General features: G+C 27.3%; 1 protein-coding gene across 2 annotated transcripts in view; it reads left to right on the top strand.

Annotated features, from left to right (window-relative positions):
- Positions 1-27,511, top strand: part of LOC132924493 (KN motif and ankyrin repeat domain-containing protein 2) — a 46,750-nt gene that overhangs the window by 6,425 nt on the left and 12,814 nt on the right. For both annotated transcript variants that reach the window (XM_060988847.1, XM_060988848.1), the window contains exons 2-7: positions 5,103-5,323; positions 7,265-7,409; positions 7,473-7,603; positions 7,676-7,756; positions 8,420-8,513; positions 12,625-13,519. In XM_060988847.1, coding sequence (XP_060844830.1) covers positions 5,103-5,323; positions 7,265-7,409; positions 7,473-7,603; positions 7,676-7,756; positions 8,420-8,513; positions 12,625-13,519 — 1,567 coding nt within the window. The remainder of the gene's footprint in view (positions 1-5,102; positions 5,324-7,264; positions 7,410-7,472; positions 7,604-7,675; positions 7,757-8,419; positions 8,514-12,624; positions 13,520-27,511) is intronic.

Here is a 27,511-nt window from a genome sequence, read left to right as displayed (position 1 = left end):
ATTAATTAGGTGTATATTTTATTTTAGGAGGTATAATATTTTGTCTGTATATTGATTCTATCAAATAGGTAATTTTAACTTTTAATTTTTAAAGACGTGACATTTTAAGTAAAAACCATTTAACCATCATATTGCTTTACATTTGTTGACTAAACGTCTAAACTATTAAGACAGCACTATATTATGTAGAATATTACCAATAATCTATTGTCCATTTTTTAAGTAAATTGATAATCTGAAAATAATTTGCAAACAGTCAATATTATTCCTGTTTACGATAGAAATATTAAGTTTAACAACGGTTATCTTAAAATATTACTTTTATTTGATAATATCTTCACTCGATTATCTTATACGAGTAATTTCTTGGGAATTTTATGCTGTTTTTACCGACACTATACACAGATACCTAATATTTATACTATTAATATTGGCATATGGGTCGATCGTTTCCGGAACATTTCAAATTTGTTATCCACATTGTGTTTCGACATTAATTTCGTGTAGGAACTGGTTTATTTCATTTTATAAATTTATAGAAATCAATTATTATTTTAGAATTAGAAATTAGAGAAAAACCTATACATTTTATAGATTTTAATAATGTGATAGTTACGTTTTCATGGTTATAAAGAGTTAGTATTAAATTTAATTACAATTAAGCTTGAAATTTGTAAAGTGAATATTTCATATTTAAATATTAATAGTAATTAAGAATTTAGCAAAAAATAACTTTACTTTTCATAAAGATTAAAAATTATCAATCAAATTAAATTGGCCACTTATTGAGTTTATTTAACAACGACTGCATTGTCGTGAAAATTATAAGTTTATAAACAATATAAACTGTTGGACCATAAAAAATTGATACCCTATTGGCCTATTGCATTATACTTATACTGTGATTTAGTTATAGTAAGCGATTTATAAATGTTAAGAAAAATTTAATTGTATCATTACGTGTTTTAAAAAAATACTATTTAAAATGGATTTTAAAGTATAAAGTATAATATATTAAAATGAATTAATTATTGTTATAAAATATGTATAACTGATAAAAATGTTTAATATAATATAATACTTCCGATTTGAATGCATATTTTAAAATTAATAATAATTTATTTAATATTTGTTAAAGCTTTAAAAGATATATGTCCACTTTGAAGTAGAAATGTATAAAAAATAAGTAAATAAAATTAATACTGTAATATTATATACGTATATAATATTTATTATTAAACATTTATTATTATTATTTCTTTATAATTGTTATCCAATCAAATTATTTGAATATTATATAATACGTATCTCAATATCTTACTGTTTTCTGTTTTAATAATCACACTTATCTAACGAATAATCACATCTATTATTCGTAAGCTAAATAATATATAATAATATAACCGCATTTTATAAGAAAGTGACACTTTCGTTTTGATAAATAGAATCTATGTTATATTCAATACATGAATATATTATCCTGCAAGTCAAAAAATTAATGCAATATATGTAGCTGAAAAACAGTTGTTCGAGTAGAAAATAGTGAACTGATATGTTATTATATTGTTAAATCCGTAATTTTATCGCTTTGTTTTTATTTCTTGATACAAACATTATTATACATTTTTAATAATAAAAAATGTAAGAATATGTACAAAAAAAATGAATGCTCTACCCACACAAAAATGTTTTGAATCCATGTGTGAAGATGATATTACTATTACTAGATAAACAATAAATTAGTTATTAAATGACACCCTCATAAATAAACTGCGGTTAATTATAGGTATCAAGTGTAGTAATAATTTTATATAATTCTGATTATTAGAAGTTATATTTCTGTAACCAATTTAGTTATTAGTATTATTACATATTACTTTTAAAGTACGACGTCAAGTAAAATTACATAAAGTATAAAATCGTTTTAATTTAATTTATTTCATTTAACAAATCATAATAAAATGTAAAATAAATTGACTGCATACTTTTAATTTCTTCTTAAATTACTTATATAATATATACCTTGTAAAATACGATATAGTTGTGATGTGTATATCTCGAACAGATGCTCTGCTATACGTAATAATAACGTTCGTGATCACTGATCTGTAATAATTATATATTATACACACATTACATAATATTTATTTTTATTATTACTTTATGAACTTTAATTGTCTATATCCTATTAATTCGTTTGTTACCGATAGATTTATTATAAAATTTCAGTTAATGTTATTAATTGTTATTAATCATTGTCGTTCAAACTTAATAAATGTTGTGTAGTTCCTATAAACACATATTATGTAATTTAACCTAACTTTATAAGTTATAAGTTATAATATATTATGAGCCACAATTTGAATGACCGTATAAATATTATACATTGTACCAAAGTATTATATAATTTATTTTGTTTTTATAACTTATTATTAAATATATTTGATATTAATTCTTAAGGATGGCATTTTTAAATGTGGTAAAAAAAAAATTATTTAACTACTTAAAATTTAGAAGTATGGAGAAGCTAACCGATATTTTGATTCCATTTGGCGCTCATCAAAGGGTTTAATAAAACTTTTATAACTCATACTAAATTGGATTTTAAAAATCAAACTTCCTATATAATATTCCACTTTGGAGTATAAAATTAAAAATGTGCCGTCATTCAAAAAAATAAAAATATTTTAAAAACTTTATTTCCTGTCTACTTATATATTATAGAGATAACGAGTGTTTACTAGAGAAAGAATCATTAAGTCCATATTACAACGAAATAATAAATACGCGTTAAAAAATATTATATTTACTATGCAATAATACAGTATATCAATAGGTAATATTTAAGTTTTTTTTAAGACATGTTCGTATATTCAGGTATTCTTACATAAATATTAACTTAACGTTTTTTCTAAATCCTTACCTTTTAAATTAAAATTACATAGTGATAGAGAATTATGCTTTTATATTCATAATTTAACTATTTGTTTACATTATTGTCCAATTATATTTATTACATTTTTAATATTTTTGATTTTTTGAACGTTTGAACGTTGAATTAAAAAAAAAATCAACTTTGAAATCACTTTCTGGTAGACAATTTGATATAGTTAGAACTTTTTGTTTAAATTAATATATTCTCAATAATTTTAAAAATAATTATAAAAAAAACCAACAAAAAGAGCAGAATGTTTTCAAAATTTTGTTTTTTTTCCGTCGTATTTTATGATCATTTAACCATAGATATCTAACATTTTCAATAAACATTTTGAAATATTAATCATTTTGTAAACTGGATATTATTTAAAAATTATTTTTTATATTTTCTTGCTATTTATAGATATTTGAAAAATATTCGATTTTTTTATTTATGTTTAATATATGTATTATTTTTTTTGCAAGTGAAAATCTTGGCCATTTATTTCGATATTTCTTATATTAATTATTAATTTTTAAAACTCAAGTTTAGATATCATTTGCTGAAAATCTTGAAAATTTGAAAAGTATTTTATAGTTAACAATTCATAAAATTTTTAATTCTAATTAAAGCTTGTATAATCTATAATATAATTTACTCCAAAACGATTATAGTTATTCTGTTGTAATACACATTTTTCCATTACTATATTATTTTATTACTCAATTCAATTCACAAAATATTTAGACTAATTTTAAACCATTTAAACCTACGTTGATATTTACTTATAGGTTATCCAATAATTATTATTTTTATAAATTGTTTATAGTCATATAAAATAAATAATAAAATATCTTTAAAAATAGTTATAGAATATACACATTGATTTATAATTGAATTCAAATTTAAAATATCCATTATAGTGATCAATCAAAATAATTAAATAACTTGGTACACTAAAAACCTCGTACCTACTAAAAAGCAAAATTATTGTTCTATAGTTTTCTGTTATGACTTTCAAATTTGTTTTAAGATTAGGTACCTAACAATACAAAATTAATAACGAACTACAATGCATAATAAATGTTTTTGAGTTAGGTATCGATCGAAAAACGTTTAAGCCAAATGGCACACACACTGTCCAAACAGGTACTTGCCTAACCACCGATTTTGCTTTAGGAGAATTCATTGTCAAATTAGTCCGAATAATAATTGTCCTTGACTCTACGACCGGGAAAGAAAGTCATCTCTCCTTATTGTCGTTTCTCATCTCAACTATCCAACGACGTGTATATTGTAGCTTAAAGAAGAAGTTTACCGTATTAATGACAGTATATTTACTATATATGTCTTATGCCCTTGATTATAATATGTCTGAATGTGTAGGTACTTATTTATCTAGTTCAGATCTATTAGAAGCGCAAATGTAGTTATTTTTAAATTCACAAATATTCAACCAACGGAACGATTTAAATTACCCATTTCTACGGTCTCGTAGATCAACAATATAAATGTATGGCAACTACTCGACAATTCGTTTTTTATGGTCTGTTACTTTCGGCTGTATACATTGTAGAGTTTTAAATTAAATTAATTATTTCTAGCTTTTTTAGTATTAGGATTAGGATACTTGGATTACAATATAATATATATATAGTATATACTATTTTATATCTCGATTAGTATAAAACCTGCACTATTGCTTTAAGTATGTATTAATAAAAAAAAAAATCAATAGTATAACTATCATAACTATAATATATAACGCAAATGTCATTATAAAAATTATATTGACGAGCTAAAAATACCTAATGTAATATAAAACACATGAGGCAGCTTACAAATTGCACAAATGATTCGAGAAAAACTGTGTGTAGTGAAGTGCAATTTGGTTATCATGTTTGTATATAATATCATTGGATCTAGTTAGAAATAGCATTTACACGAGCATAACGTAACATCGTAAAGGACGAACGTTGTGAAGACCAGTTTTACGTGAGTACATAAGACGCATTCCGTATGTCTTAGCGTCCATCCGTTTTGAAGTTGAAGTGCCCAGCAATCCGTGACCATTATTATTATTGTTACTCTCTCTCTCCCGTCGAGTCATCTCGGCGTTCGTTCTCTTTTATTTTCCTTTATATATTTTTTTTAACCGGTTTTAATTGTTTTTGCCCCCACGCAGACGATACTTTTCAAATACAAGACTGGCTGCGGTCAAACGGTAACCATGACCGAGGTTACCCGGAGTTTGATTACCACCATAGGATCCGCCCTCTTTCACCAGTTAAGAGGCACCGGATCTCCACTATTACCGACGGGAGAGTACCGGACCGTCGGAGACAGCTCAAGTCAATGGAATCGCTGTTAGGATTGAGCGATGAAAACTTAAACGGCAAACATCTGGTACGTGACATATAAGTACAGTACCGGATAGTGTATTATTATGTAACAATAATTCAAAGAGTAGAACAAATATGATAACATAGAGATTCCGTTAAAATGGTACCTACGGGATATGGCTATAGATATAACATATTATATATATATATATATATAGCTCATACAGTATAAAAATACCTATTTAGAATTATGTATAGGATATGGGAATACTGTATTGAAATATTGCTACATATTTGTGGAAAGAGGTGGGACTTTTATTGGATACAGATACAATGACTGTTGAACTTTTTCTCGTTTCGCTAATTTTGCCCAGCATTAGGTATTTATTGTGGGTGGGTAAATTATTCTAAACATTTAATTGTAATGCAGGTAAATTGACGTATTTTATTCAAATATTAAGGGAAATCGGTTTATTATGAATTTATAATAAAAAAATAATATAATATAATATAATTAATATTTGTAAAACGACATATTTTTAAAAAATTTAATTTTCACGTATAAAAATATGATTATATTTACATTTAACTGAACGATTAAATGTTTTAACATACCTTACGCGATACGCCTATATGGTTTATGTATTGTAGGTATGTTTGAAGATTGAATGCATGTATATAGGTAAAACTTTATTTTAAAATATTAAATCTTCATTTTTAAAAGTACAAATTAAATTAAAAAAATTAATTTATCTTACAATTTTTGAATAGATAAATGTAGAGGTATAATTAACTATTAACTTTTATTAACTGTGATTCAAAATAATGAAATAATACAGTATTTTAAGCTGGTAACTTTATTACCACAAAATAGAGAGAAATGATCGATTATAAAATTATAAGTAAATTTTAAATAATTTTACTTCTATTTAAATACTGTCATTTTAATATGAGCAATTGGTGAAAAATAATATATTTATAATGACCTATAATAAAATATATAAAATACAATATAGATCAAATTTCTAATTGGTTGTTATGGAACATACATAATGGTACATAATGGCATACATAATGATTATACGTTATAAGTGTTTTGAAGCATACATTTTAAATTTAAAAAAAAGTGGTAATATAGACAAAATACTTTAAAAAAATAAAAATAATAACACCATTGATTTAATTTAATTTAATTAACCGATAAATTGTCTTTTTTTGATCAGATTCTTTAAGTTTATATAGTGAACGAGTATGATTGTGTAATTTATATTTTTAGTTTATACATCATAATCATTACATTAATACTTTATATATTTCATTTATAATATTATAATCAAAGAATTAACTTAAGTATAATAATAAATTTTTGTTATAAAATAAAAGCTAAACTAAATATAAATATTTATATTTGACTATTACCTACAATATAGTACCTAAAGGTGCGAAGTTAAAAGAAAAAAATATTTTCAAACGGTGGTAAAATACAAGTAATTTAAACTCAATAATAAGTTTTTTGCTGTATGAAACATTATTAATTATCATTGCAGTTTTCAATGTTTAAACTGTATTCACTCAAAATCTATGGTATTGTAGAAGTAGCATTTGAATAATATGTAGCTTTATATTTACCTATCTAACATTTAGTTTAAAATAAATGTCTATAATTATAAAGTAATTTAGCAAATATTATGTTTTTTTTAAATTAATTCTGAAATAATTATTTTTAAAACGTTTAATAGTGATTTACATAAATAATTGTATAAAAAATTGATTACATTTTATCTATTTCGTTTCAACTGAAGTTATTATTTTTAACAATTTAAATTGTATTTAAATCTGTGTATAGTTTTTATAGTTAATTAATTGTAATTATTAATGCTATCATTGTTTTTATAGACGTAATCAATTTATTTGTTTTCACTTGAATTTTGTTTTAAACAGATACGACGTATATTTTACATTTACTTTAAAAAAATAAATATTTATATAAAATTGTTTTATTAAGAATTCCGAGGCTGTTACGAGAGCGTCCCCGGACGTGCAAGACTCTCTGGATAGAGCTTTAATGGACTTTGAGGAAACCCTTGAGTTGGCGTTTCAGTCAAACTCTATTGTTCCGCCACCTAGAGGATTTTCCAATCAAAACTTGGGTATGTAATAATACAGGATCGAATGTCTATGAAGCAATTTGTTATTGGAAATTTGAATTTTAGTTGAAGGTGATGAATCGAATTTCAATAAGCTCGATAGTAGCTTTGAGAGCAATACAACTGGCAGTAGTGGTTATTCCACCAAGCCTGATCAGTCCATGCATCGGTCTCTAAACACTTATAACGAACTCCAAGTAAATTTTTACTTAAAAATTACGCATTTGTACGAAATAACACTAATGTATTTAAAACCACGGTGTTCATAGCTCATCAGGGAACAAATGGTGAAGAGCTTGGAGATTATTAAAGATTTAGAAGAACAAGTTAAACTGGTGCCTATGCTTAAGGTAATATCTATTATTTAATCCATAATTACTATCGATACACTTTAATTACACGTTATTATTAAAATTAGTTGTCGTGAGAACAACGAATATGTTAACAAGTAGAACAAATCGATGACGGGTTTGTTGCGTGTCGTTGGAAAACAAAGGTCTCCGATTGCATACAGGGATACAATTTCAAATTTAGCGTATTTCTAGCGTGATATACTTTATGAGCAGAATAAATTTTAAAACGATTCCACACTGTCAAACAAAATTATTTTTAATTGACACATTTATATATAAAAAAAAAATATTTCAATCTGTTTGCTAACATTGATGAAAGTAATTGGATATTTCGTGTTGCGAAGTATTTTCAGTAAATTTCTTACATAAACAATGTCCAATATTATATTTCTAACGTGTCGAGTATAAAATACAATAATAATAATAATATCACATTTAATAAAATCGAAATACAAATTCGGGCATGTGTGAGATACATTCACAGTTATATAACTGATTATTATTTTTACATATATGTTATAAGTTATTTTGTTTTGGGTTTTAAAGAGGTGCGTATAATTTACATATTTATATGTAGGACGTGTAGGTGATGCCTTAAAGAAATATAATATACATAATAAAATATTAAATATTGTCAATTGTATTGTGTGTACAAAACAGGCACAGGTTTCCTCGTTGAATTTGGAGAAACAACGCTTATCCTCTGAATTAGACAAACACAAGAAGTCGGAGAACACAAACAAATATGCAACAGGTAAGTGTTTTCGCACAAATACACGTTTTTAATACCTAGATGGGCTAGGTTTGGATTTGCATGGCAAAGTTGTACACTTGCCGAAATTACTATGCCTACGCAATTTGAATAGGATTTTAGGTCTTGAAGGCCATCCTAATATAATAGTATAATATCACCGGATGTAATTACGCCCCCCACACAAGATTAATGCTAACAATATTATTTATTAATAAATTCATTTCCAATAAAATAGCATAACATCTTATGATTATTAATATTAATTTATAACTATATTTTCATTCTTACATATTTATTTGGAAGTAATAAATTAATTTTTCTTAAACCTATCGTATGTTTTTTATTGATATTAATTTCGAATATTTTTTAAAATATTTGCTACGAAAAAAAAAAATAAATAAATTTACATTTACGTACCTATATTAAATAGTTATTTGTTTAATAGGTTAAAATAATCTTAATTATTTTAAGAATTAGGAACGTGATGTTTGATAGCTCTGGCACTCAGCCCTTAAGCACTATAATATGGTCCAATGGTCTATATGTGCATAATGTATAAGTAATAGCCAATACGTATATGTTAATATTAAAGATTTAATAGCTGATGGACATTTATGGTTGGTATTGTTATTGATAATTATATTATAGTATTCTTATCGCAAAAATAAAATAAATACTTAACATTATTAATAAAGCATAACAAAAAGAAAGAACATATTATATACAAGAACTAAATATCTTATGATAATATAATAAAACAGTTTGAAAATATAATTAATAAATGATTATAATTTATAGGTACCTATAGTTGAAAACTAATAAATTATTAATGATTTAAAAGTGTATTGTCGGGACATTTTTTTTAAATAATATACCTAATGTATGGTTGATAGTAAATTATAGATTATATTTTTTTTTTTATAGGCGAGGATTTTTAAATTGGCAATTACTTAACATATGGTTATCGACTACGTAAAATTTAAACACGAATAAAAAAAAAAATCGTTTTGTAATTTTATCCGATCGCAATATAATATGTAGTTTTAGTTCTTGCTTTAGAAGTGTTTAAGGTTTACGCATTTATTTTCATTTTATTGAGTAATTATTAGTTTATTCCCATTATTATTTTAATATTATGATTTGGTGAAGTTAAGTTAATATTTCGATTTTTAAATTTTATATAGGGTGATTAATCGAGCACACTCACCCCTTTTTTAATCTAATAATGCAGTTATTCAAAATACAGTCATAGGAACCTATACCACATTTTTAAATTCATGAGGTTTTTATACTACTGAAGAAGTGTTCTATGAAGATACAAACTTCTGTTTTTCAAATATAAACTCCAAAAAGTGGGTGATTTTCTATTATACATAATTAATCGAATATTTGTTTCTGAAAATGTTGACGTATTAAAATCAAAATTCGAAATAGTTGTTTTTGAGTTATTTAAGTTTGTGCATAAAGGTAAAATGTTTATGAGGGTAGGTTTGAAAGATATACGGACTATTATGAATTTTTAGTAATTAATATTATTCTATCAAGATGTATAATTTGTAAACTTTTTTAATAATTGAAAAACTACTGGTTCGAATTTTGAATTAGATTTATTTTTAGAAAAAAATCCACTGAATTATTTATAATAGAAAAATAATTCTAATAAATTATTCAAACGAAAAATTAACCTAAATTTGCAAAAAAAAAATTTCTTTGTAAAAATGTTTTTTATATACTTATTTAATCATTGGCATGTGGCATTTGTCGTGAATTAAAATATTTACGATGTCTACAAAAAAAACATTTTGAATGTGTATAAATAGCTTAAAACAAGTCTAAATATTTTGAAAATGCCATTATGTATATAAAATAATAATTTAAGTAATATTGAAATGTTTCAAATATCTAAGATTTGTGGCTCTTTAATGTCTATTATAAAACCAATATAATTATGTATTTTTGATACATTTTAATTGGAATATATGTACAAGGTACAAGTATTCCGTGGAACCACTTATTACATTTTCAAGCGTACGTTTTACTTAAAATCAAAAATGTTATCATACATAAAACATAAACTAAATATTTTGAAAATCATATTATTTATTTAATGGTAACATTAATATTTGTTGAACATTTTGAAATCTCTATAGTTATTCATTTTTTGATTTACAACAAAAAGAATAGATTTTGTCAAAATGTGGTACTTTCTGTTTTTTCATATTTTTTTTATATTTTTCACGGTTGCTTTGAAAAATCCCATGCACTGTATATACTACTTTTAACTCCCTAAAGTACTAAATAAATTCAATTTGCTGCCAAAAACCAGCCTCAAAGCCAAAACTCTAAGAATTTTTATTATTAATATAAAATATAATGACAGGCACAAAAAAATAAAACATACCAAGGTTTAAAACCTATACATTCATCACCTAGAATTCTAAAATAATATTCATTTTGACGAATTTTGCTACATTTTAAACTTGATTTGACATTGTTATGCTTTGGTAGTTGCTAATATATATACAGTACAAAATCCAAGATTTATATTATGAAATTTAAATATATATATATATAATAGACAATAGTAAGTATACTATATAATTATAGTATGATATGTAAATTGGCGCGACGGTCGTTGGGTTAGTGGTTTTCAAAAACGGATAGAACGAACGATCGACTGTATATTATGCTTCAAAATATAATAGGTACCTACAATGGGAGAGGTGTGGGAAGGGAAGCTGCACGCTTACGGATCACGCGTCCTCAGAGCACGAACGTCGCAGCATATAATATAACATCACGGTGGTAGGCAAGATGACTATAAATAATTAACACGGGACAAAGCACAACGTGTCTCGGGACTACGCTCCGAGTATGGTATATATTTTTTTTCAATTTTTCAGTATACACATGTAAACACGCAGAATCGCATTAGCCGTTTGTGGATAAACGAGTAGGTCGCAGCGACGCGCGCTCACGCGTGTGTGTCTATCTGTTATTACGTTTTAAAACAATTAAAAAAAGTTTGACGTATACACGAGACAATAACTCATCGTACGATCCTGCCGTAAAATAGTATATAATAAAATATATATCGAGTCCTTGGAAAATTTTCTTCTTACGCGTAGACTATATTTTCACATTCCTTTGAAATATACCGAAATTAAACTAATTATAAGTACCAATTCCTAAAAAAATCTCGTATCAAATGTCATAGTACAAATTTAAAATCATATAAATATCGAAGTTTTGTATACTTGCCTATAACTTATAAGTCCTATAGAAAAAAAATCGGAAAATTTTACCACCCATAAATACGTATTTATGTTTTTTTTGATAAATGTTCAACAAAATATATAATTAATGTTTTAATTGGATAATAATGTAATTTATGTTAATCACTTTAGTCGTTGATCGTCGCATCTGCATGTGTTTTTTCTCTTTTTCAAACGTAAAACATAGTAAATGTATATTTTGCGTACTGTGGTTCTAATTTTGTGCAGTAAGCTTTAATCGTTAGAGCAAATTTTACCTATTACCAAAATTTAAAGTAACATTGGGTAACAACATTGTCCGAGTTTTCTCTATAACTGTTAACTTTTTACGATGTTATAGCTGTTAAGCAACGAGTCAAGATTGTTAGGTACCTATTCTGAATTTGCTTAAAAATGTAAATATTATAAAAATTTTATGAGAAATATAGATATTTTTCTAACCTTTAAATTTGATAATAGATCAAATCTCTCTAATGTTTAAAGTAATAACAACACAAAACTGCTGAAGAAAATGTATTGTATGTTTGTAGGACGGCATAAACACTTGCTTGTGATGGCGTTCTCTATATTATAGGTTTTTGTCGACACTGTAGTCTTACTCAATGATCTGAACTCGACTCAAAAAGTTGATAAAATGTCGATTTCGTCATAAACATTTTATACCCGCTTAGAATCCAATATGACGACTCGAACTTTTTTTTGGTTTTCAGTTAAAAAAAAGAATACGCGGTACTCCCCCACCTAACACTTAGCATTACGCCAGACTTCGGCCTAATAACTAATCCAGGATATTAATATTATATCCTTAATTTATATATATAATTATTCATTTCTAGTCGGTGGCGGATGGTCCCTGTCGGCGCTTCCGGCTAACAGACGCACAGCCGTTTCCACCAAAGAGGTTGGCGTCAACTGTGTGCCCATGTGCCGGGACGTGGGAGTAACGACACCGTCGGCTACGTCCGTGAGCACGTCTACGATGACGGAACGGCCTCCGTCCGGGGCGGCCGTGCACACCCAGACGGACGCCGCCACCAAGCCGGCCACAATAGCGGCGCACACCCAGACCAAGGACGCCGTAAAGCCAGCCACCTCAGTGGCGTGCACTCAGACCGCGGTGGTCACTGACGTCCAGCCGGCCACCGTAGCGGCTGCGGCAGCTGTGGTCACCGTGACGGCTGCACCAACGACGGCAAACGTTGGCACGCAGTCCTCCAGGCCGCCGGCCGTCAGGACAGTCGCGGTAGGCGTGACGGCTAGGCCGCGGACGTACGACGCCAGCGTGGTCGCGAAACCGACGCTCAAGCACGTCGGATGTTCGGCCGATGTGACGACGGACGCGAAACCTGCCGCCGTGCCGGTGACGCGCGCCACTCAGACGGATGCCTGCAGAGACGACCGCAGCGGCCATAGTCGCACCACGCAAACGGAAGCCACGGCCGCCCGGGTTAATCCAACGGAAGCCGCGGCCACCCGGACCAATTACGCAACGATCGGCCGGCGGAGCAATTCGTTCCACCATTACACGCCGGTCGCTGCCGCGGACGCGACGTCGCCGCCGGTCACGTCCAAGATACCCCGTCTCAAGCCCGCCACGCCCGAACTCAACCGGAAAGTGTTGACCAGACAGGACACGTACACCAAGACCGAGGCCGAGATCTGCACAGACGATCAGCAACCGTTGTCGCCGCCACCGCCGCCGCCGCCTGCACGCGTAACCGACGACGTCAGGTAAGGGAATCCAAACCGTATAATGCGTTATTGCACTTTATGATTGACCAACGACCCGAATTTATAAATATTATTATAAATACATAGTTTAAAATTGATGAACTGCAATATGCGCATTGTATAAACTCGTTGGATTAGTAATAATAATATATTATACCTACTCGAGGTACTATCAGTACAGGTTGACATGATTATTGTATATAATATCAGTGGCATAATTTGGTCATGTTCGTGGGCGGGGACAACATTTTTATATACATTTTACCAATTTAAGCACACGTAGAACCAAATAATTACATAATATTTAAAATTGCATATGCATATTGATATGGGGTTATACGCCGTTGCTGATGTGCAGGGCTCGTGCGTCCAGGCATTTGCATATCAATCTTGCCAAGTCTTGTTTAATGCTAGGTGACATAGAAATCCATTTTAAGGTACGGTGGTTAAGTATGTGAAGTTTTATTTTGCATATTTAGAGGTTTTATGATTATTTGGCATATTTATGCGTTTTTCTAAAATATGTTTCAGGAGGATATACGAAGCTCCCCTCTCCATATTTATACCGTTATAATGCCACTGTTGTATTACATAATTGTTTTATTATAATACTATATTAATTTATGCGTCGGACTATGCTCGAATGCGTCTTGTTTTCAAAATTGTACCTTTTTAATTGTTCATGTGCATCCACTATGTGATTACTGATATTTTCTTTGTACAGCTCAACTGCATTTAGGTACAATTAATAATTATACAAACAACAAACAAATTGAATTGATATTCAAATTATATTTTACCAAAAAAAATATTAGATTATTACAAAATCGTATAAATTTACAAGATTTGATTACGTGGAGATTATAATGACGTCAATGATGGCATTGATAAAAATCATCATCCAAAAACTAATTTATAATGCAATTATTAGAAATAACAAAAATAATATATTACAATTTTAAATTGACAGCTTAAATGAAAATAATATATTAAAATCTTTGGCGTGTAGTCTAGGTTGTTCCCTGTCGAATGCACATTGTTTAAATACTAAATAGTATACATTGTAAGAAGATCATTTTAATGTTTGACGCATTCGGGCCATGTCTTTTTTATGGGCACACTTAAAAGGCTGCATCCGAATTGCAGCCATCTCTTAAAGGTGTATGTTCAAATTGCATGCCGTATAGCCATAAGTTAATTTATCAAGCACGATGCACTTATGTGCACAACTTAAACTTTATTTTTGACTTTTCTTTTGTGATGGTTAACAGTTTATTTCCACCATCTAATTGAGCTAATTCTAATTCTACAATGCGTACAACCAATGTTTGTGAACCATTCCATTACAAACTGAATAGCATGTTTTACTCTTCAAGTCCTAATATTTTTCAATTAGGCGATGTCCTAGAAACAAGTATAAAGTGTAATGTATATAATATATAATAATGCGTAATTTAAATTTAAATAATAGATGTCGGGAAATATTAGATGAAGAAAAATGTATAAGTTCAGTGATGACGAAATTTCAAAATAATGAAATAAATATAATTAAATATGTAGAAAAGTTGGCATACATGGCGCTGCCGATAGTAAAATAAATAAAACAATACTTTTCCAATTTTCTATTATTTGACGTTGAATATTTTCATGCCATAAAGTAATTTGTGAAATAAATCGTAATCTGAAATTAACTTTGTATAGCTAATAAAACATATTTTCAATTTATTATTATATTATAATATATTGACGCATGTATAAGTATATTTATATAGGTACCTATCAACAAATTTATTTAATAATTAATTGAAAATCGTTAAATCTATAGATAATAATATTATAATTCTGATTCTTGATAAATGTTAACCATATAATTTTGTCTAACACGTCCGCTCAGCGTAACCGGTAACACCGCAAAACCGTCACACATTACACTCGTTTATATATGTATATTGCGACGACGTACACTACGGGTCGTTGACAGCTGATGTTGCTGCTGTCGGTATGATAATATTATTATGAAGTCTGAGGAATAAAAAAAATAATAATAATAAAATAGTCCGGTGCGAAGACTGGACTGTGACTAGCGCTCTTGCTGGATTCCTAATTCGACAGTGTGCAATATAGCCACAAAGCTGCGCAAATTACTTGATTTTATTGTAACTCGAAACAATCACCGTGACGGCAACAGCTTCCACGAAACCACTAACCTGCAGTGACTGTTCACTATTCCTAATAAGCTACTTTCAAGTACTCCGAAAAAAAAAATTCATTAGTTAATCATAACATACCTAAATAGGCACGCCGCCGCCGTACGCGTTGCCTGAAAAAAATTAAAACTGTTTTTAATTTCTGTACGTATAGTTCGTATAATGTAGTAGGTACTTGCAGATAAACACAAAACAGTGAATAAAGGAATGTGACCTTACAATACCTTTATTATGTAATATGTGACCTTATTTTGACTGGTAAAATATTTATTTTCAAATAAAAATAATATGTTATAGAAGTTAGTAACTATAATTATTGTACATTTTACTTTGTTGTCGGTTGGTTTTAGTTGCATTTTCATAATTTCAAATTAAATCTGGAAAAATGTATTATTTATTATAATATTATTTAGAATCAATTACTAATAGGCACATGTATGTTTGGCAATGACGTGATTTTCACGAGTTCATCATTGTGTTTAACAATGTCTTAGAGATATTTAAGAGGATGCCAGCGTAGTATTTATTATCTCTCTCTAACCTACGCGTAATATAGCAAATTTTACGTTCACAATAATTATTATAACCATATTAATTTCTCAAATTAAAGAGAAATGACCTCTTATAAAATTTAAAGTTAAGAACATTATCTAGGGCATCTCATAAGCGTTTTATTATATTTTAAAGTGAGTTATGAGTATTTTAAAATTGTTAACTGTTTATACATCTTAAAAAACTCATAACTCGCTTTAAAATAAAAATATAATATAACGCTTATGAGATGCCTTAGCTAATGTTCTTAACTTTAAATTTTATAAGAGGTCATTTCACTTTAATTTGAGAAATTAATATGGTTATAGACGTTATAGTCATTATTGTGAACGTACAATTTGCTATGTTGCGCGTGGGTTAGAGAGAGATCACAAATACTACGCTGGCATCGTCTTAACCAATCCAAAAATGATTGAGCAGTACAATTTTGTAACTCGGTAACCTTGTGACCTCAATAGTAATTGTCCAGTTTAGATTTGTATTGTTTTTTGGTACTCGTTATTCGGTGATTTAAGATAGATATCTTTACAAGATTTATGTTTGTACATATTGTACAATTGTACTGAACGTTAGTACTTATGCTAACACTACACAATACAATAATTGAGATTTAGGTCATAGGCCCATACCTAGGTAGTAATATTTTATCCACCTGCCGTCGTTACGGGCTTAACATGTTTCCACCAAAAAAGGTATTGACTGATTTCACGTTTCGGGGAAACAATATATATATATATATATACAATTAAAAAGCTACTACAAAGAAAGTTTATTTAAATACATTAAAATATTAAAAAACAGTTAACTATAAATTTTAATAAAATCATTTTTACATAGTAAGTAAGAATATTAGGCAACTTTTTACTAGTATCAAAGTCGTGTGTCAATCGAATAAAGACAATAAAAAATGGTTATATATATATAATATATACAACGAACTGGTCGGTAATACGTATGTATCCGATCGATTTACAATTTCGTCTTCCGTTCCAGGATGTACATATATATATATATCGTATATATCGTACTTATTATTGCTTAATAAATTATTCATTAAGTATATAAAAATAATTTTAATTATATTCCATAATATGTTTATTTAATTTAGTAATATTTGTGTATTAAACTATTTAATATTGTACAGTAATTCAATACCTATATTTTATATGACAAGTATTTTAAATAAACTTGCTGTACATAACTGAGTATAAGCTCTTAATAGTATAGACATTTTTTTTACTAGAAATGTAAAATCGGTTAATATTTCATTTGGTGGAAATAGTGATAAAGATTATTGGGGAAAAAGATAAGATAAATTTATGGCTAGTGAGTATTACACTAGTAAATGGAAAACGGAAAGGTACACTTTTGGTTGAATCGAGAAACCTGTGCGCTGTCGTTACATTTTCGCCGTCTAACATCTGTATAAATAACTGGCAAGGTCTAAATTCATGTCATAAAAATATATGAGACACGAGGAGTGCTTACTATATAAATTATTGTTTTTTCTTAATAATTCATGTTGGAATTAACGAAATGAAAAACCTGCAATGGTTATTATAAAGGTTAGATTATACCTATATCTATTATTTGTAGTTTTCATTGCGGAAGGATTAACAGAACTTGCTATATACATATTTTCAAATAAAAATGGACTTTTGATTGAATCTTTTTATTCAGTTCAACTTAAAACAATAAAATGAAATAAGACCTGTGCTAATTACGTTTTTCGTCACGAAATTTGTTTATAATAATGCATTATCTATTATGCAGGAATTTATTGAAATAATAATAAATAAATATTAATTCAAACTAATATTCTATATAAGTACGCGCAGTTGAATATAAATGCATACATAATTATGCGTAATTTAAAAAACGGTCGTTATATATTATTCACTCAAAAAATATTGCGTAATGTAGGTATACAACTGTATTTGTTTGCCGAAATCTGTCGACAGTAGGTAATTCACTTGGATAAACCCGCACAAATGCATTAATGTTAACACGTCGAGTTGACACGGCTAACCGGTCGAATAAGAATATTCGTGCGCCTGTAAATAACCGATTTTTATTCTTCGTCGTTACTCGAAATTTCCTTCTATACGTGGGTTTGGAACGGAGCAAAATGTACAATATGACTACTCTTTTGCGTTTCTTCAGGAGACTTTTTTTTACGCGTTAAATAAATTATAGTGATTAAAATTACTATTTAAATAAACCAAAATCAATAAACCAGAACAATCAAAAAAATTACGTATAATTTATTATTAATTAGTTATCGTCGGATATAACCAAACTTTAAATACCGATTTTTTCGAGTCAAATTCCATTTGTAGGTTTTACTAACTGTTTATTTAAACAATTCTTATATTTATAAAATCTTGTATTGTGTTTGTGTAACGAGTAACGACTAACGACCAACAATAGTATTAACTACACACTTATTTAAGATATAAAATTTTAATTTTTTTCAAAATGTCTTTAAAATATTATCAATATCAAATCCTTTAAAAATCGATTGTGTGTGGCAGATCCGACGCGTTATTAGTTTTAAGTATAAGAACTTACCATACGGGAAAAATTCGTACATTTTACGAAAAGTCAGATTTTGATAATTTATTTTTTATTTAAAATATGAAGACTTGACGGTTAGTTTGGGCTAGAATTTAAAAAGTCATTTTCAGAAGTTGTATAACCTAGTATAACCGCTATACCTATATAATCAATTATCACAAATATCCGAGTATTTCAAAATGAAAATAGGACTGACTGCCGTAGGCTTGGTCTTGATCTTAGTTTGATCATCACTAGATATATAGCTTTTTAAATAATATCAACAAAATATTAGTGTCTTATAACATATTATAATATAATAAAAAAATGATGATTAACAACCATTAAAATTTAGATTAATGTTATCCCGTTGCAAGCAGAACCTATTTACGAATCGCGTAATGTAATCAATCTAGATTCTAGATGACTGACATACGCGCGCTCGGCTTGTGTTGCGGGGCGGATCGCAGAGGTAGTAATTTAAGTATATATTAATCATCACTATTAATCTGTGCTCAGAACATATAATTTATCGGATTTTTTTTTATTTTCAACACGAGAACATTCCCATAGCCGGATAATACCTGCTATATGGATATACTATATACTGTGGTTTTAATGTGACATTCAAAATTATGGTTAGGATTAAAAACAAACATCGTAGGTTTTTGATTAAAATGGTATTTACCGGCACCGTGTGGCGTATATCCTAATATTTGTGATGTCGTCCGATACACGAGTATAATATTATATTATGCACTGACTATGCCTATATATCGGAAACTCGGACGACGGATTTACATAATATTACTATGAATAATAAAACTATGTTTATACTCTTTCGTTTTGGACAAATCTCGTTGTTTCGCTCCGATTACATTATGTATACGGTATAGTAGGCACACGACACGATGTAGAGTTATAATACTGCGGGCATGATAATAATACGCGTCGGAATTATTAATTCAAATTTATTTTGTTCTTCGGCCACTGTTTGCGTGCACCCATATAATATTATGCAAGTTTTTAGATTCTGAGCTTAGCGATTTATAATTAAGTGTTTTATATAGTAATACAAATAGATACGTTAATATTCAACTTAATATCTATTGTTATAATTAAGTGAATCTAGTGGTTGATTAGGAGTCAAAAGTAAAAATTCCCTGTACTTTAATGGGAAAAATATAAAATAAAAATTTGAGAAAAAAATGAAATGTTTACGTAAAACCAATTTTCTCATTTTGTTCTGATTCAGAAATGAATTACGGTAAATATATTAATTTTTCACCAAATTTTTATATTATTATTTTCTATGGATCATATAATTTTAAAATATTTTGCCTCTTTTTATGCTATTTAGTATTTATAGATAATTAAAATATTAGATTTTTTTATAAAAAACTTGAAAATTTAATCACGGTTCCTCATAAATAATTTATTCAAACATCAAAAAATCTTAAAATATATAAGCACATTTTTTTTTTACAGATATATTTGAAATTAAAATTAGAACGAACTCAGATATTTAAACGAGGAGAATAATAAAAATTGTAATGATTTTTTTTGTGCATATTTTGTTAATTCTAGGAAAAATACTGCGTATTTCATTGATTTTCATACATATACTATGCATATTTATTATTTTTAAAAAAAATTAATTTTTTCTCTCTTAACCTATAGATGTACTAAATAATAATATGAATATAAGACTCAAGTTCAACTTAAATTCTGGACCCTAATCGTTTTAAAGAGTCAACTCAAAAACATAGAACTTTGGTTTATGAAGCCGACATAATATTTTATACTACGTATAGGTGAAACCTGTATGTTAAACGGACATCACGAGAACATCAACAATTTCCTTCATAAACAAGTGTTTGTTGTAGACAGACTTTAATACTATTTTAATAAAAGACATTTAGGTATATACGTATAAATTCAATGAAAATATTAAAAAATATTGAAAAAACCGATAATATATATTAATAAATACATTATATTAAATATAAGTGCACACATACATACATATTTAATAGTTAATTAGACACACACATAAATAATTATAAGTTTGCGCAATTAACTTTTTCATTATTGGTGATTTAGAATGTAATCGGTCGTAACCCATATTTACTAAGATTGTTGTCTGTTATGAAAGCATCGGGGAGAAATATTAATCATCTCTGTGTCCATATTATATTAAATATATTGACATAGCCAATAGGTACCTATCATTTTTCCGAGATTTTATAATTTTTTTCGTTAAGCGAGATATCAGTTATGTCAACTTTCATTGTAGTATATATTTATGTATCTAATATATTAATTAATAATAATAAAATCACAGTTTTAATATAGAAATAATAACATTTAATTTTTTCGTTGGCAGACTCCCATAAATAAAATAAAATCGGTGGCCCTGGCGATTGACAGGTTTATTGGATTAGACATTAGCTAAATGAAGACATACGTATTAAGCACTGTCAAAATACTCGAAATACGTTGACTAGTTTGTGAGATTTGTTGTCCCGGATCCAACGAAAATGTTCGTTTACCATTCGTATCCGGCAATATTATGTAATAAGTCGTATTGATATGACTACAAAAACCTATTTCGCAAATTATCCGTGAAACTACACTGTTTAAACAGTAGAGCAAATATGGGAGGGGGGGCTTGGTGGCTATAAGTTTACCCAAATATTCTAGTAGCTCTTTCAAAAAATAAGAATAGAATTTAGGTGTATCATTTTTTTTATAAAAGTTGTTATGGATTTTTTTTAAACTTATCAGGAAAATATTTATAAAATAAAAATTATTTTAATTCATAATTAAAAGTAATTGTATAGTTATTATTGATAAAATTACAAATTATTTGTAATTAAGTTATGGTATTTATTTATTTAAACGGGCGAACCCAGATACAATTATTATTATATTATACGTCTAAGATTTACATAATATTTTATTATTTATTTATTATATTACAGAGAAACGTATACAATTGCATTAACAATCTTAATTTATTGTAATGAACTTATAATGTTAAATTATGTTGATAAATCTTATAAAAAATTGTTTCGATTTTCTTATAAGAAAATAGATGCATTAATTTATTAAGAAAATATTTTTTTTTTGCAAGGCATATCTCAATATTTATACATTTATCTGATTTATCACATATATTATTATATGTTATAGGCATAATATGTATATATATATAATGATATACTTAACTTTGAAATAATTGTCTTGGGGCTTGAGCCCCCTTGACCATTTTCCCTATTTATATATATAAGTATTATATACGTGCCTTATTGAGTTTATTTTGTATGTTGTTTTTGGACACTTGAAACAGTCGTATTTCTTGGAAGCTATATTATGTTGGCTTAGTCATGCGAGTCACGCCCATTATTCACGTGTATATTTTACCTCTCCTAAGTCCTAACGTATTATATTTTTATAAGTTGGTAATATTATCTATATTGTTAGATCGTCACAAACAAGAACTTCCTTGCATGTGCCGCGGGACGAAAGAGATAAATTATACAATTATATTTTGACATTAATAATAATTTATAGCCATAACAGTTTACAAATAAAAGTCGTAATATAACCGCATAGGTACCGTAACATAGAGAATAATAATATATCATAGGCACCGACGCGTCAAAAACGGTTTTTTTAGGCATTGGTATATAATTTTCTAGACGACACCAGTAAAACCTAAACAATAACATAGACACTTCATATAGTGTTGATAAATGTAATAATTTAATTATAATCTCTAATATTATATTATGTTTACTTAGAAGCTTAACTATAGTTAGATACTTGTATGATATGAAATATGAGTACGAAGTGTAAAAGATCGCATTTAGCCGCGAGTCTATATATATATATATATATATATATATAAAATACAAGTTGTATAATAGATATACTGTCAGTGTATAATAATAACTAATAAGGATTATACACTTCGTATTTGTATATTATATTCTCTACAGTCTGTAAAGAAATTTTGTAATTTATGCATACGGTATACATATTACATATTATGAATTATGATCGCATTGAAATCCATTATACTAGAACTAATTTTCTACTAAAAACTACCCTTAAAAGTTGAAGGATTAAGCATTTTTCCAGCTCTAAAACGAGGTACACTAACAAAAAAATTATATCATAGCAAAACCAATACATTTAACTATAAGTTTAAAAAATGTTAATCAATTAATTTTTCATATTCTATTATACTTCTAAAATATATTTATATTATTATATTTACTATTACGTAGTAATATAATAGCCAGTAGGTTGTACTAATTTTTCCAGATAAATATATATATATATCTTCCTATGCAGATAATTAAAATACAATAATAAATGTGGAAAAAAAATTCATTTTAGTGTAAGTAACATAAAAATTATAGAAAATACATTCAATATATTTATCAAAAAAAATACATAATTTTTGTCATTTTTTATTTGAATCCTAAATTCTTTTGTAGCATTAAATTTCAAGTTCTTTTAAATGATCGAATGTCTAGTTGTATTAGGTCTCAAAATATTTTTAAAACGACTAAACGTATATTCCACATTATAACTAATGCAATTGGTGTATATTTGATACACGTCATAATAACGTAAATAATTCAAAATCGTTGAAGCATGCCTGCCGATATTTATGTTTTTTTGTCTGAAAACTAATGAAGCTAGGATTTTTTTAAATTACTGTATGATTTTTCTTTTTTACGATGATCCTTATTTTTCTAACTATAAACAGTAATTTTTTCATTATTAATTCAAAAATACCTGTGCATATTGCATACCTATTACCAATCATAGACATACATAGATATGTATATATATTTTCCAAAGTTGTAGTTATTGGAGTAGTATAAAACTTATATTCACTGAGATGTAAATTAAATAATTTTCAAAATATTTTGACGCTTATAAATAATAAGTAATTAAGATTATTCAGTTATTAATGTTATTATTATATAGAATGTTTTGAGAATTGCTTTTTGTAGGTATTGCAAATCATAATGTATGTAAGTAAACTTTCAAATTTCTATGTTTAATATTTTTAATTAATTACGACAAAATAAAAATAATCTTTCAAGGAGAAATTTACATAATATGCGTGAAATTTTAAAATTAAAATAAAGTATTTATTAGTATTTTTGATATTTTTAAATATCTATACATTTTCACTATTTTTTCATTTTTTTAACTTAATTATTTTAAAAAGTACTTGCATTTTTTACTTTCAACCCCTACTATAATTTAAATCAGAAAGTACCTAGAAGGTATACTAACTATTAGCTATAGTTAGTCATTGCAAGCTATAACCATTGCAGTATTGCATTAACCTAGAGATCCAATTTGCTTTTAGTTAAAAAAAAAAGAAAATGTTATGTTCATTGCATAATTTTATTATGTTATTCTTATAAAATAAAATTAAAATTTTTGTTCAATGAAAAATTTCAAAAAACTTAGTAATGACATTTAAGATTCAAATAGAACTGTCAATATTAATATGTTTAACAACATACAATATTTTGTTTTACGATCGTCTAAAATTATAACTATGATAATTATTTTTAAGCTTATGGCAATTTGTTTAATAGCATTTTGTTTTATTTGAACATTAAGACAACAAATTCTAATTAAATATTACAATTTTAAAATCATGTTCTTTTGTTATTTTTATTTTACGTTTTTTAATATCACTTAAAATGTCGATAATAATTGCGTAGTCAGCTATCCATTTTAAATAACAATCGATAGACGACAAAATACGAAGACAATTACATGAGACTTGTTATAGTTATATGAGTATTCAGCTGAAAAACAGAAATTCCATAATATTATTTTGACAATAAATATAATGTTATTCTCTTAAATAATAAATAATTTCTTAATTAAAGGAAACTTTTACTCATAATAACAATTTGATCAAAAAAGTTAGTCGGTGTCCACTGTCCGCTGCTTCACTGGCTGCTATAAATACTATAATTAAAAAAATATGAAAATAAAACAATTGTTAAAACACTTAAAACCAATTTTCCTATTTTTCTTCAAGCGTGAGGCCCCAAATCTCAGAAAAGAGTTGCAGTGCCTCGTCCACTCTTCCCCCTTAATTTATCTTATTATTGCATATTTCCTCTATAAATACGAAAATGTACGTTGTAGGCAATATTTAAAAATTTTAAGCGAAAATGTTGAAAAGGATAAATGTCACGTCATATAATACGTTGTTAATCTTCATTTAAAAAAAATCAATGATTTCGTCTTTGACGAAACAACTTTAAAACCTATTAAAAATAATAAATATTTACTCGAGAGTAAGAATAACAAAAATGATTTACACGGTTATACACATCCCCTCACGCCACATTTATTTAGTTATATGTATAATTACAGCAGTCCCCTTAGCAAAACTTTGTATATAAACGTGACATATAATTTAATTTATAATCAATAATCAAACAAGGAATTCAGATCATAAATAAATAAATACATTTATAAATACATCACGATGGTCATCACTATTTTACCTTGACACAGTGACAGCGTCCTCACGGGAAATGCAAATTGAAAATACTATTACCTATGTATAATATATATAATATATATATAGGTGTATATTGTATATATAATTATTATTTATGCAATAGTAGTAAAGTAATACCATTCTCAAATACTTGAGTTACTAAAGATAATTATATATAATATTTAAATGTTATAAACTGTTTAATTAAATAATGTTAAATACTACAAGAAATACTTAAACTAATATTATAATATCATAATAACTTAATACTTTCCCGTGTCCATGTTAAATTCTATCCTGACACAATATGATTTATTGTTACCAGTCACTGTTTAGTTAACTGTATTTTTCTAAACTTCTACAAAATATTTTTGTACATAATTAATTTTTTTTTCTTAATACTTATCTATAATTTACTAGTTGCTTGTCTTAAAAAAACGAATTATATCTTCGTAAGTTGACTGTTTTTGTGAAATCGTGGTTCCAATAGTTAGTAGAGATGAAAGGATGATTAGGAAAACAATTTTATTTACCATATATTCTACTCCAAACAAAAAATGTAAAATTAATTATGATACAAACATTTAAAAGCGTTAATGCACTATGCAGATATCGAATATAAGTAGTTTTATAAATCAACGTTAATATCAAATATCATTCATAATTCACAGACGCATTGTAACATTTATAACGCCCATTTATAAACGGCATCTTATCCTAACTCCTTACCAAAATAACATACATTTAAAATATGGCACCAACATTTCGGCGCCTAGAACCCCCCCCCCCTCCGCTCATTCGTAAATAAATTTCGTTATTCCTAATAATATTAAATTTTTATAATTTTTGTAAACTCTATTGAAAACAAATGACGATTTATTATGACATTTTAATAATTCCCGTTGTATTTTAAATAAATCATTATTTAAAGGCTTTTAAGGTAATTTAGGATTTTTTTTTTATAGTTTATTAGAGTTAGCTATGATTTTTACTCGCCATTTTATAATACGACTGACCGTTCAAAACAGTTGATGTCAAAAATGAATAGTCAAAACATATTAATTTTTAATAATAATAATGTACTTTATGTTAATATTTTATAGTTTTTATTTTCACATTTCTATTGAGAATTTAGCCTTCCTTCTTATTGTCGCATACAGTATGTATGTACACATTGTACACAGTATTTTATATTATCATGCTTGTTATATGTGATTATTAATTTAGTTTCTTTTGTATTGATTGTTGCGGAATAACCTTCAGAATTTGTTTCACTCCAACAACAATATGGTTACTACATGATACCCACAATAACTCTAAATTACTTCAGAATTTATTTATTTATTTTTCTAATTGCTATACAATTGCCTCGAGTCGTCAAGTACACGAAGTGTTTTTTTTTTCATTTTGTGTTACTTACCTAAATCAATTATGTTCTTTGTCGTAAATACGTACATTTTTTTCGCTTCCTTAGATGTAATAAAAAATGCACTATTAAAAATGTGAAATTTCGCATCAATTATCATAAACCTAGAAAAATGACGACGGATTCCAAAATCCATCGCATTTACATGCATTTATACTTGAGCACTTCGTTTAGTTTAGAATTTTTAGACTGTATAGATGTTTTTATGACAACTCAAAAGTCGCATAAATCATTATTATTAGATGCATAATTAATAATGAAATATTATTATTTTTTTTATATATATATGTATTGTACAATATATATATATGTGTATCCGTAGTAGGATTGGAAATCAAAACTCCCCCCCCACGGAATTGAGATAGAAAATTAATTTTTGTATGAAACAAATAAAAGTTTTTTTAAAATATTTTTATTTAGAATTTGAAGTTTGAAATCACACTCGGTTTGTTTAAATGTATTATACACACTCCACGCACGCAGCACGCATGAATTATGCATACATAGTACATACACACACATATTATAGAATAATATTACTTTGATCATTTTCACGTCAAACGTATTCTGCAGGTTCCCACGTACTCATTAGTCATTATACTCATTAGAATCAGATCACATTATGAAAATTTTAAAACAGTCGTTCGGTCCCGATAATACCGTATATATTGTAAGTTTATTTCACGCACTCA

This window comes from Rhopalosiphum padi, chromosome 3, assembly GCF_020882245.1.
Source record: "Rhopalosiphum padi isolate XX-2018 chromosome 3, ASM2088224v1, whole genome shotgun sequence".
NCBI lineage: Eukaryota > Metazoa > Arthropoda > Insecta > Hemiptera > Aphididae > Rhopalosiphum > Rhopalosiphum padi.
Note: the sequence above shows the minus strand (reverse complement) of the source record. Positions and strands in the feature narration are given on the sequence as shown.